This window comes from Corella eumyota, chromosome 6, assembly GCF_963082875.1.
Source record: "Corella eumyota chromosome 6, kaCorEumy4.1, whole genome shotgun sequence".
Taxonomy (NCBI): Eukaryota; Metazoa; Chordata; class Ascidiacea; order Phlebobranchia; family Corellidae; genus Corella; species Corella eumyota.
The window spans coordinates 13,607,792-13,621,877 of NC_137495.1; the positions used below are offsets into that span (position 1 = coordinate 13,607,792).

General features: G+C 27.1%; 1 protein-coding gene across 1 annotated transcript; it reads left to right on the plus strand.

Moving 5' to 3' along the window:
• The first annotated feature begins 997 nt into the window (after positions 1 to 997).
• LOC145755382 (NACHT, LRR and PYD domains-containing protein 3-like) lies at positions 998 to 14,068 on the plus strand. Its single transcript, XM_082571606.1, has 7 exons — positions 998 to 1,760; positions 2,464 to 2,622; positions 6,241 to 6,399; positions 10,478 to 10,636; positions 11,545 to 11,711; positions 13,714 to 13,766; positions 13,909 to 14,068. The coding sequence occupies exons 1-6, from the start codon at positions 1,116 to 1,118 to the stop codon at positions 13,721 to 13,723; spliced, it is 1,299 nt and encodes a 432-aa protein (XP_082427732.1). The 5' UTR covers positions 998 to 1,115; the 3' UTR covers positions 13,724 to 13,766; positions 13,909 to 14,068.
• Positions 14,069 to 14,086: the final 18 nt, after the last annotated feature.

Sequence of the window (14,086 nt, forward strand, 5' to 3'; positions counted from 1 at the left end):
TTGAGTTAGAACTTGCTGAATATTCTTCCATTGATGTTAAAGATTTAGATTCAGTTGATCACTTTCATACCAGAAAAGAACAATTTGAAAGAATGTCCGAGTTAACTGAACCTGACTATCACCCTGGCACAAAGATTAAGGTGAATGAGGTATTTGAATTAGCAAAAAGAAATGCTAAAGCAGCTGAATGGAAATTCAACAAAGAGCCAGGAAATGAAACTGAACGACTTGAATTAGACAAGAAAAAAAGAGACTTTATTAAAATACATTCTAAAATCGTGGCTCTTGTTGGGCACGCAGGGACTGGCAAATCAACTTTTGTTAAAATTCTGATTCAGGAAATTTTTTCTAATAATAACAAGTTTCTTCAGAAAATAAAATTTATATTCTGCATTATTTTGCGATCAGTTGATTTTCGTAGAGAAATGTCAATTTTTAGGTTTCTTGTTGCAAATTCATCTATAGATTGGAATCAACCAAAATCTACTGATGTAGAATTATTTAATTGCATTAAAAACAGTTCTGACACTATCCTCATCTTTGATGGACTCGATGAAGCTGATAGTACTACCTTAGGGAAAGCACCCAAAAACTTGGTATCTACAAATGGCTCTGCTGAAGATTTTCTAAAAAACATTTTTAATGGAAAGTTATTTCCCAATGCTTATAAGTTTATCACTTCTCGACCAAGGCAAATGTATGAGTGGGATCCTTCTTGCAGACCTATCTTAGTGTTAAAACTACTTGGTTTCAATAAGGAAGCACAAGAAAATATTTGCAGGCAAATATGTGGGGAAAATTTACCTAAAGTCTTAACCTTCTTACATGATCATCCAGATATTAATGCTTACAATTATGTTCCTGTCAACTGCATTCTATCCATGCACTGCATCAATCAAGCAATTTTGTCTGGCTCTGAAGTTAATCTAAAAACTATCACAAGTGTTATGCTTACTTCTTTAAAGCATTATATGAGGTCAGATCATTTTCTTTACAACACAGACATTCTTGAGAATGAATTTAAAGGTCTAGCTTTTCTTGCATGGAATGGGTTTGAGCAGAAAAAAATTATTTTTGATCAAAAAGACATTAAAAAGGCTGGAATTACAAAAGAAATGCTTAAAACTTTTCTTGACACTTTTGTTTATGATTCGTCAAACATGAAAGTCAAGATTTTAGAAGGAGACAAACGTAGCAACTTCAGTCATCTCACCTGGCAAGAACTGTTTGCTGCTATGTATCTGTTCTTATGGGCAAGTCTGGATGAATTTCAAGAATGTGTTTCACAGTTTTCTTCTAGTCAATGGAAAGTAGTCACAAAATTTCTGTTTGGGTTTTACAGTTCCAAGGATTTGTCTGAATTTCAATCTGTTTCTTCAACAGCTTTTGATGAGAAACAAGCTGTTCTGAAAACATATGCTCAAGATTTATGTAAAAAGATTAGGACTTTTTTAATAAGTTTTGACTACAACTGTTCTACCCCAAAAAACAACCCAGAAATGAAAGCCACTGCAACCCTGGTTGAACTCAGCAATTATTTGTATGAATCCAACGATGATGACCTCAACCAATCTGTTCTAAGTCTTCTACCTGATCATTTGAAACTTGAGTTTGAGGAAACGTTGTTGCCGAGTGACTACATCCATCTTGGCTACTTGTTTGAACAATTGACCAAACCTCTTTCTTTAAAGATGACGTTAAGACGAGGAGTAGATGACCACTCTCAACTGCCTAGTATCTTTAAAGGTTTAAAAGTGAAGGTAAGCAAAAACATTATTGTTATTTTGAATATGATGCCCAGGTTAAATTTAAACAGGAAATTTATTTACTAAAGTAGATAAAATCACCAAAATTTATAGATTTGTATTCAATATTATTTTAATAATTCTGTAGTTATAATAAAACTTTTTGTTTTAAATTAGTAATTTGCAATTTTGTAAAAAGTAAAATTATAACAATGCTCATATTGTTTAACAATGGTCCATTGTTGAGACACAATTCCCCATTTTGTACTTTCCCCAAATTACTTTATTCAATAAATAAAAGACTCAACATTATTTACCTGAATACAAAATAAATTAATAATAAATAAATGTATTTACATTCTTATGTATAAGCATTTTAGGTTTACATAACAAGTCTTATTATTCACAATTATAACAAAGAAAAAACAAATCGATGTTAACTTTAAATTTGTTTCACATAAAAAACTCTCATAAAATATTGATCTAAACAAAGCTTAATTGTTTATAAATATCAAGTTTAAATTACTTAAAGTTATCAAAACTAAATTTTAAATTTATTTAAACTAGCTTTAAAGAAGAATTAAAATGTTGGTAATCATTATTTAAATTCAAATGCTCATAATTAATATTTTATAAAGAATACATTTTTTAAAACTTTTTCTTAGGTAATTAAATTAAAGTAATCTTTAAATTAAGTAAAATATAAATTTTGTTTTAGATAAAGTTGAACTTATCATATAACGAAATTGGAGATGAAACTGCAACATTACTGGGTGAGGTTATTGACAAGTTTGAGGAACTTAATATTAATTGGTGTAACATCACAGAAGTTGGTGGATTGGCTATTGCTAGAGGTTGTTCAAAACTAACAAATACTGTGAGTATATTACTTTATTGCTTGGTATTTTTGAAGTTATTTATTTAAACAAGCACTAGATTTAAATAACATTTAATATTAAAATTACTTTATGTAACAACAAAACTTTTTTATTTAGTTTATAAAAATATAAACACAAATTTATTTTTAATTTTATAATAAGACGAAAAAAAGGTTACAATGCCCATTAACTTTAACAATGGTCCATTATTAAGTTACAGTCTATTGTATTATATTTAAATAAAAATATTTTTTGTATTTTTTTAGGAAAAAATTGTTTATTAACTTTTGGAGAATTTTAAACTTAAAATAAACAAAAATAATTAAATTTAACAATTAATACATTATTTTTAGTGACATTAAACAAATTTAGTTTTAAACATTTAAATATTTTGGCTCATTTATTAAAAAACGATTTATAAATTCACAGTAAAATTTTATTAAAACAATAAGGGTGGAGTTATTAAAGTCGAGTTAACTTAATCTCCGGTTAACTTTTTATTTTTTTGTGTTATTAAAGTCGACTTAAACTTGGATTAACTAATCCTAGTTTAACTTGCGATATTTGTCGTAAAACTAGTTTAAACCGGTTTGAAGTTGTATATCGAATCAAAACAGCGAACAACAATTTTTGTTGATTTTCGCTGTAACCAAGGACGCTTTGTTCACTTTTTTGCACAAGATTTAAGTTTTTGTAAATAATAAGGCCAAACGTGATTTTGAAGGGTTTTAGTAATAATTTAACATTTAACTTTCTTTATTAAGTTAGACTTAGTTAAGATTAGTTACTGTTAGTAAACAAAAAACAGACCTTTAGCCTATTCAGGTTTAAGATTACTATTATAAAAAAAATGAATGCTATAGAAACTTTTTTTACAATTTGTTCTTAAATATTGTCAATAGGAATAAACGATTGTTAAGTGACTTTTTATTAAAATGGAAACTTTGGAAATTGTTGAAATAACAAATACAAGTAACGAAATTCCAAAAAACGATTAAAAGATATCACAAATCCCCTGGAAAAATATACAGAAAGAGAAATAGTCCAGCGTTACAGATTTAATAAAAGTAGCAGTTGGCCAGGATCGACTTATGACTCCCGAATTTTTGAAAATTCCAGAATTTGTGACCATTTTGAAGATTGATTTGTGTCTGGTCTGTTGTTAGGTGACAATGGTTACCCCTGTAAAAAATATTTAATGACTCCTTTACTTCATTCCTTCACATTACCACAAAAAAGTACAATAAAGCTCACATAAAAACAAGATCAAGAATTGAACAGTCTTTTGGCATTTTAAAACAAAGCTTTCAGGCCTTTACAATTCCACTTCGGACACATCTGGACAATTTAATAATTATAATAGTTGCAATTATGTGTCTTCATAATTTTGCACTAAAAACAAGGCAAGAAGAAACTGGCACCTTACGACGCTGAAATTCCAGTAATTGAAACAAATGGAGAAGCTGGTCATTCATTGGCTGGGTGAGCTGTGCGAGACCAAATAATAAATAACTATTTTCAGTAACATTTAAATTTAAGAAGAAAGTTTTACGCTAATATAGTTAGACTGCATAAAAATTTTTGTTTGTGTTTTTTGTAATCTTTTTGTAGCTAGGAAAAAAAATTAGAACTCTTAACTACGATCAAAGCGAAGGAGAAGTACTGTTGGAATTGGTAAAATCTTAGCCAGTTATAACTTCAAAATTAACAAATTCTTCTACCACAACTGCAAAAAAAAGCTTGGGTTGATTTAACTAAAAGATTTAATTTAATCAATATATGATGCAATAGAACACCAGAAAATTTACAAAATTTATACAAAAATATTTAAAAAAAGCCAAATCAGCTAATACAGAACAAAAAAGAGAAATTAGAAAAACAGGAGGTGGCCACCACCTAATCCCATTAGCTCTTTTACACAGAAAGTCATTTGTGAGTAACAATTATATTTTATGATAAACCAAATAATACACAACTGTAGTAATCAAAGTTAAACGATTTTACAATATCGTGCTTTTTATTTTGTAACTTAAAGTAATGATAACAAAATGGAAGGAAGTGCACCAAAAGGTTACATAAAAAAGGAAAAAGGCAAAACGCACCGATATGCGTGCGCACTAAAACACACAAGCTTCGATAACAATAATGTTTACGCCACACAACGATAAATTTACTACAAACCTGCAAAACTTTGTTTTAAATATAGCTCTAATTTCCAATGAATTCAATTCACTGCATAACAGTTTTGATGATGATGCCTTGCCGATTCTTGATCTTACTGGTAGCACCCCAGTCATGATCAAATTGTTACTGAATGTTCTTTAAATAGAGAAATTTTTATAGCATGTAAAGAATTACCAGGTTAAATTTTATGTTGTGAATATTATTACCAATGAAGAGTTTTAGTTTAAAAAAGGAGTTACAAATATGTAATTTTAAATTATGTTGTAAAAAAGTAATACCAGTCTGTTCATAGATGTTGTAGTAGAAGTGTTTTATTGTAATATTTATGTTTTTAAATTTTGTTACTCAAAAAAATAGTTATTTATAAAATTTAAATAAAGGGGTTTACTTACTACTTTGCATGAATATAATACCAAAGCTTTTCTAGATTGAAAATATGATACCCTGTCCAAAATAGGTATTTACCAAAGCAAAATGCTTAAAACCATCATCGCGCATTTCCTTGTTTAGCCAAACCAGGGTGGACGGTTTTTAACTTCAACGACATAAAAGTATTTTCTAAACTTTGTAACCTGCCCATTGTTAGGGATTGACAGGATGTTTGTAATTTCTAATTTCAATAACTACAATAAAGGTTAAATATATTGCCCTTGTGACAACTTAATAAAATACTACTTAAATAGTTAATTATAAATCTTTTAACTAAATTTATTTGGCAGAGCCCATATAATACTTAGGTTGTAACTGACTATACACATTTTATATGCATTTAACAGGAGACAAAAATGAGTACAATACCTTACAATGATATGTCCGGTACATCACTGATGATTTACGGACTGACTAAAGTCATTACAACCAGTACTAACTTACTAATTATACAACTTTGCTTTGCTGTTGTATTGTTTTCCATAAACTACCTATGAATTACCTATTGACTCTGTCCAAACGATCACAACAACTTTTAGGCCAATCTAGTTTTACTATTGGACTATTGCCGTAATTTTCTAAACTACAAACTCAAAATGAAACATTGCTGTTCTAGCAAAGAATGCATTGCACGTGTTAACAAGTTTCTGAACCAATGAACCTAAAAACTAATGAAACATGAAACAACTAAAAATTTATTTTTGATAAAGTAGTTAATTAATTTTAAGTTTATCCGAGTTTAAACCACCTCAATTGGCGGGTTAACTTTTTAGCGATTTAACTTGACTTTAATCACTCCACCCTAAGTGTGATAATAAGTAAATTTTAAGTTTAAATATTTCAGATAAATAACAAGTTATTAAAAAATAAATATTGTTCATTTTTGTGTTACTTCAAAATTTTAGTTATTATTATTTTTATAAAGTGTTTTGTTAACTATTTTTTATCTCATATATTTTAATTCAAGTAACTTCAAATTAAGTAAAATATAAATTTTGTTTTAGATAAAGTTGAACTTATCAAGGAACTATGTTAGTGATGAAGCTGCAGCATTACTGAGTGAGGTTATTGACAAGTTTGAGGAACTTAATATTTGGAAGTGTAACATCACAGAAGTTGGTGGATTGGCCATTGCTAGAGGATGTTCAAAACTAACGAATACTGTGAGTATATTACTTTATTGCTTGGTATTTAAAGATTAATTATTTAAACAAGCACAATATTTAAATAACATTTATTATTAAAATTACTTTATGTAATAACAAAACTTTTTTATTTAGTTTATAAAAATATAAACACAAATTTTTTTTCAATTTTATAATAAGAAGTAAAAACGGTGACAATGCCCATTAACTTTAACAATGGGTCATTATTAAGTTACAGTCTATTGTATTATATTTAAATAAAATTATTTTTTGTATTTTTTTAGGAAAAAATTGCTTTATTAACTTTTGGAGAATTTTAAACTTAAAATAAACAAAAATAATTAAATTTAACAATTAATACATTATTTTTAGTGACATTAAACAAATTCAGTTTTAAACATTTAAATATTTTGGCTCATATATTAAAAAAACGATTTATAAATTAACAGTAATATTTTATTAAAACAATAAGTGTGGAGTTATTAAAGTCAAATTAACTTAATCCTCAGTTAACTTTTTATTTTTTAGTTGTTATTAAAGACGAGTTAAACTTGGGATTAACTTATCCTAGTTTTACTTGCGATTTTTGTTTAAAAACTGGTTTAAACCGGTTTGAAATCGCTATAGCGAATCAAAACAGCAAACAACAATTTTTGTTGATTTTCGCTGTAACCAAGGACGCTTTGTTCACTTTTTTGCACAAGATTTAAGTTTTTGTAAATAATAACGCTAAACGTGAATTTGAAGGGTTTTAGTAATAATTTAACATTTAACTTTCTTTATTAAGTTAGACTTAGTTAAGATTAGTTACTGTTAGTAAACAAAAAACAGAACTTCAGCCTATTCAGGCTTAAGATTACTATCATAAAAAAATGAATGCTATAGAAACTTTTTTTACAATTTGTTCTTAAATATTGTCAATAGGAATAAACGATTGTTAAGTAATTTTTTATTAAAATGGATACTTTGGAAATCATTGAAATAACAAATACAAATTACGAAATTCCCCAAAAACGATTAAAAGATATCACAAATCCCTGGAAAAATATACAGAAACAGAAATAGTCCAGCGTTACAGATATAATAAAAATAGCATTTTACAGCTTTATAACATTATTGAAAAAGATTTAGGTTTAAAGATTAGAAGCCATAGTGTTTCAGTATTGTTGCAGCTTTTGGTAACCCTTAGGTTTTATGCAACAGAAAATTTACAACGCAGTGATGGAAACTTAGTTGGGGTACATAAATGCACGGTTTGCCTTATTGTACATCGGATTTTTAAGTGTATAGCTTGGCGCAAACACTTATTTGTAACATTTTCTAGTGGATTGGCTCTGCAAACATGCATGGATGATTTTGGGCAAGTTTCAGGGTTTCCCAACGTAGTTGGAGCAATAGATGGCACACATATCCTTACTGTTTCACCTGGTGATGATTCTCCTAAGGTGTTCAGAAACAGAAAAGGATTTTTTTCAGTTAATGTTCAGGCCATCTGTGATGCTCACCGAGTATTTACCAACATTGTTATGCGTTGGCCAGGATCGACTTATGACTCCAAAATTTTTGAAAATTTAAGAATTCGTGACCATTTTGAAGATTGATTTGTGTCTGGTCTGTTGTTAGGTGACAATGGTTACCCTCTGTAAGAAATATTTAATGACTCCTTTACTTCATCCCTTAACATTACCACGAAAAAGTATAATAAAGCTCACATAAAAACAAGAACAAGAATTGAACAGTCTTTTGGCATTTTAAAACAAAGGTTTTAGGCCTTTACAATTCCACTTCGGACCTGTCTGGACAATTCAATAATTATAATATATGCAATTATGTGTCTTCATAATTTTGCACTAAAAACAAGGCAAGAAGAAACTGGCACCTTACGATGCTGAAATCTCAGTAATTGAAACAAATGGAGAAGCTGGTCATTCATTAGCTGGGTGAGCTGTGCGAGACCAAATAACAAATAACTATTTTCAGTAATATTTAAATTTAAGAAGAAATTTTTATGTTAATATAGTTAAACTGCATAAAAATTTTTGTTTATGTGTTTTATGTAATCTTTTTGTAGCTAGGAATAAAATGAATAAAAAAAATTAGAACTCTTAACTACGATCAAAGCGAAGGAGAACTGTTGGAATTGGTAAAATCTTATCCAGTTATAACTTCAAAATTAACAAATTCTTCTACCACAACTGCAAAAAAAAATGTTTGGGTTGATTTAACTAAAAAATTTAATTTAATTAATATATGATGCAATAGAACACCAGAAAATTTACAAAATTTATACAAAAATATTAAAAAGAAAGCCAAATCAGCTAATACAGAACAAAAAAAAATAAGAAAAACATGAGGTGGCCTACCACCTAATCCCATTAGCCCTTTTACACAGAAAGTCATTTGTGAGTAACAATTATATTTTTAGGATAAACCAAATAATACACAACGATAAATTTACTACAAACCTGCAAAACTTTGTTCTAAATAATAGCTTTAATTTCCAATAAAATCAATTCTCTGCATAACAGATTTGATGATGATGCCTTGCTGATTCTTGATCTTACTGGTAGCACCCCAGTCATGATCAAATTGTTACTGAATGTTCTTTACATGGAGAAATTTTTATAGAATGTAAAGAATGACCAGGTTAAATTTCATGTTGTGAATATTATTACCAATAAAGAGATCTAGTTTTGAAAAAGAAGTCTTTAAAAAGAAAAAGCGATTCTGGTGAGGTAAGGGAGGCAAAAATGTTACTACTTAGGCAGGAAATAGAAAATAAAAAAGAAATTCATATACAAACCAAAAAGTTACTAATAAAGAACCAAGAAATAAAAATAAAAGAACATGATTTAAAAATGAAAGAACTTGAAATAAAAATAGAGCAAACAAAAAATGAAAAAAATTACAGAGCAGCATGTTTAAACAACTTTTATGAAATTTAATAGTTTGCATATTTATTTATTGTATTATTTATGTTTTTATATTTTGTTACTCAAAAAAATAGTTATCAATAAAATTTAAATAAAAGGGTTTACTTTCCAATTCGCATGAATATAATACCAAAGCTTTACTAGATTAAAAATATGATACCCTGTCCAAAATAGGTATTTACCAAAGCAAAATGCTTAAAACCATCATTGTGCATTTCCTTGTTTAGCCAAGCCAGGGTGGACGGTTTTTAACTTCAACGACATAAAAGTATTCTCTAAACTTTGTGACCTGCCCATTGTTAGGGATTGACAGGATGTTTGTAATTTCTAATTTCAATAGCTACAATAAAGGTTAAATATATTGCCCCTGTGACAACTTAATAAATTACTACTTAAATAGTTAATTATAAATCTTTTAACCAAATTTATTTGGCAGAGCCCATATAATACTTAGGTTGTAATTGACTATACACATTTTATATGCATTTAACAGGAGACAAAAATAGGTAAAATACCTTACAATGATATGTCCGGTACATCACTGACGATTTACGGACTGACAAACTGACTAAAGCCATTACAACCAGTACTAACTTACTAATTATACAACTTTGCTTTGCTGTTGTATTGTTTTCCATAAGCTACCCATTAATTACCTATTGGCTCTGTCCAAACGATCACAACAACTTTTAGGCCAAACTATTTTTACTATTAGACTATTGCCTTAATTTTCTAAACTACAAACTCAAAATGAAACATTGCTGTTCCAGCAAAGAATGCATTGCACGTGTTAACAAGTTACTAAACCAATTAACCTAAAAACTAATGAAACACGAAACAACTAAAAATTTATTTTTGATAAAGTAGTTAATTAATTTTAAATTTATCCGAGTTTAAACCACCTCAATTGGCGGGTTAACTTTTTAGCAATTTAACTTGACTTTAATCACTCCACCCTAAGTGTGATAATAAGTAAATTTTAATTAAAGTTTAAATATTTCAGATAAATAATAAGTTATTAAAAATTAAATATTGGGCATTTTTGTGTTACTTCAAAATTTTATTTATTATTATTTTTATAAAGTGTTTTGTTAAACAGTTTTTATCCCAGTTATTTTAATTTAATTAATTTTTAATTAAAGTAAAAATAAATTTTGTTTTAGATAAAGTTGAAATTATCAAGGAACAAAATTGGTGATGAAGCTGTAACATTACTGGGTGAGGTTATTGACAAGTTTGAGGGACTTGATATTAGAAATTGTCGCATCACAGAAGTTGGTGGATTGGCCATTGCTAGAGGTTGTTCAAAACTAACATCCCCTGTGAGTATATTACTTTATTGCTTGGTATTTAAAGATTAATTATTTAAACAAGCACTAGATTTAAATAACATTTATTATTAAAATTACTTTATGTAATAACAAAACTTTTTTATTTAGTTGATAAAAATATAAACACAAACTTATTTTCAATTTTATAACAAGAAGTGAAAAGGTCACAATGCCCATTAACTTTAACAATGGGTCATTGTTAAGTTACAATTTATTGTATTATATTTAAATAAAATTATTTTTTGTATTTTTCCTATTTTGAAATAATTAAAAATCAATAAAATGTTTTATTATTAAATTTCTGGTATAATTTAAGAATATTGATGAATTTATTTTATTAATATAATCTTGAATGTATGTTAATTAGTAGTTTAATTTATTTTAATTAAACTTAAAGTTTAACTTCACTTACTAAAAATAACTACAAGAATAAAATTTACTAATTCAATAATTATCGGACTAATAGTTGTTTTAAATTAATTATTTGAAATAGAATAATTTTTAAATTAAGTTTTTTTTTAAGATAAAATTAAACATTTAATATTAAAATTGATTTGTTTAAACAAAACTTTAATTTTTATTAAATTTATAATTTTGTAAAAAAAGTTAAACAGTCACAATGCACATTAACTTTAACAATGCTCCATTGTTAAGTTACAATCCATTGTATTAATATTTACTAAAATAAGTTTTAGTATTTTTCCAGAATCAAATTATTTGAAAATTAAAAGTTTTAAAAATTAATAAATGCAACATGTAACCTAACCACAAGAACAATTTAAATCTTTAGAACAACAATGTTTAAATTTAACAATCATAACATATTTAAAGTTAAAAAAGCAAATTATAATTTAACAATAAAAAAATAACAGAATTTAATTAAAGTTTAAATGTTTTAGATGAAAAGGTTGGATATTAGCTACAACAATCTTGGAGATGAGTGTGCTGTTCCTTTCTCATCATGCCTCCACAACTTTCAATACTTAGATGCAAGTTATTGTGATTTTACTGAGGATGGGAAAAAACTATTGAGGAAAGCAAGCAAAAAAGTTCCAAATATGGAACTGTAAGTTTTGTTTAATATACAACATTATTTAAACATATTTACTATAGGACAAACATATTTAATATATTTAAATCCCTTACAAGAATAAACTAAAGCTAACTTTTGATAAAAGAGGTTTTTGACACTTTTAAGACTACCTTTATTTTTGTAGATTAATTATTAAATTTTTTGTTTTGTAACATTCTATTTTTCAAATTTTATTTTTTTAGATTGTTAATAATTTTTAAGACGTACATTTACATTTTACTAGGCAAAAAGAATAACTTTAAAATTTAGACACAAAAAAAAACCCTAAAGAACGTTATTTTAAATCTCTACAACACAATATTTTAAATCCCCAAAACACAATATTTTAAACCCCCAAAACACAATATTTTAAACCCCCAAAACACGATATTTTAAACCCCCAAAACACAATATTTTAAACCCCCAAAACACGATATTTTAAACCTCTAAAACACAATATTTTAAACCCCCAAAACACGATATTTTAAACTCCTAAAACACTATATTTTAAACTCCTAAAACACGATATTTTAAACCCCCAAAACACGATATTTTAAACCTCTAAAACACAAATTTTAAATACCCAAAAAACGTTATTTTAAACCCCCAAAACACGATATTTTAAACCCTCAAAACACGATATTTTTCAAACCTCTAAAACACGATATTTTTCAAACCTCTAAAACACAATATTTTAAACCCCTTAAACACAATATTTTAAACTTCCAAAACACAATATTTTAAACCATAAAACACAATATTTTAAACCCCTAAAACACGATATTTTAAACCCCCAAAACACGATATTTTAAACCCCCAAAACACGATTTTTTTCAAACCTCTAAAACACAATATTTTAAACCCCTTAAACAAAATATTTTAAACCCCCAAAACACGATATTTTAAACCCCCAAAACACGATATTTTTCAAACCTCCAAAACACGATATTTTAAACCCCCAAAACACGATATTTTTCAAACCTCTAAAACTCGATATTTTAAACCCCCAAAACACGATATTTTAAACTTCTAAAACATGATATTTTAAACCCCTAAAACGCAATATTTTAAACCCCTAAAACATAATATTTTAAACCTCTAAAACACAATATTTTAAACCTCTAAAACACGATATTTTAAACCCCTAAAACATAATATTTGAAACCCCCAAAACACGATATTTTAAACTTCTAAAACATGATATTTTAAACCCCTAAAACACAATATTTTAAACCCCCAAAACACAATATTTTAAACCCCTAAAACACAATATTTCAAACCTTCAAAACACAATATTTTAAACCCCCAAAACACAATATTTTAAATCTCTAAAACACAATATTTTAAACCTCTAAAAAACGATATTTTAAACCCCCAAAACACAATATTTTAAACCTCTAAAACACAATATTTCAAACCTTCAAAACACAATATTTTAAACCCCTAAAACACGATATTTCAAACCTTCAAAACACAATATTTTAAACCCCTAAAACACAATATTTTAAACCTCTAAAACCTGTTATTTTAAACCCCGAAAACACAATATTTTAAACCCCCAAAACACGATATTTTAAACCCCTAAAACACGATATTTTAAACCCCTAAAACACAATATTTTAAACCTCTAAAACACGATATTTTAAACCCCTAAAACACGATATTTTAAACTTCTAAAACACGATATTTTAAACCCCTAAAACATAATATTTTAAACCCCCAAAACACGATATTTTAAACTTCTAAAACATGATATTTTAAACCTCTAAAACACAATATTTTAAACCCCCAAAACACGATATTTTTCAAACCTCTAAAACACGATATTTTAAACCCCCAAAACACGATATTTTAAACCCCCAAAACACAATATTTTAAACCTATTTATATTTTTTTTTCAACCTCTAAAACATGATATTAAATCCAGTCTACGATAAAAATGTATTTTATTGTTAAATTTTTACTTTTCTTTTATCTGTCAAATTGTTTTATTTAGGTATTTATAATCAACCACTTTCCAATTATAAAGTAACTGAAGCAACAAATAATGTAAGTTTGAACCTTACTATAAATATTAGTGATTTTATAAGGTTTTTAAGTATTTGTTAAAGATATATTTGAAAATGTTGACAATTTTACTCAATAATTAAATTAGATTTTATCAAAATTACACCCACTTGTATTTAACTAGGTTGTGGCCCTGAAATCATGAAAGCTTTGTTCATTTTGTTTGAAAAAAAAACATTCTGTGCAAAAAAGTAAATTGTAAGAAAATGGAGAAGTTAGAAAAATTATTTTTAAAGTTATTTTCATTCATTATTTGGTTCTTTAATATTTCTGTGTTGTATACAACGTGCTCTTTATTGTAT

Bases quoted from the DNA above. Each gene is read 5' to 3' on its own strand.
- LOC145755382 (XM_082571606.1), top strand. From the start codon at position 1,116: ATGCTTAAAACTTTTCTTGACACTTTTGTTTATGATTCGTCAAACATG. The intron at 1,761-2,463 runs GTAAGCAAAAAC...ATTTTGTTTTAG, and splicing joins TTAAAGGTTTAAAAGTGAAG to ATAAAGTTGAACTTATCATA. The intron at 6,400-10,477 runs GTGAGTATATTA...ATTTTGTTTTAG, and splicing joins GTTCAAAACTAACGAATACT to ATAAAGTTGAAATTATCAAG.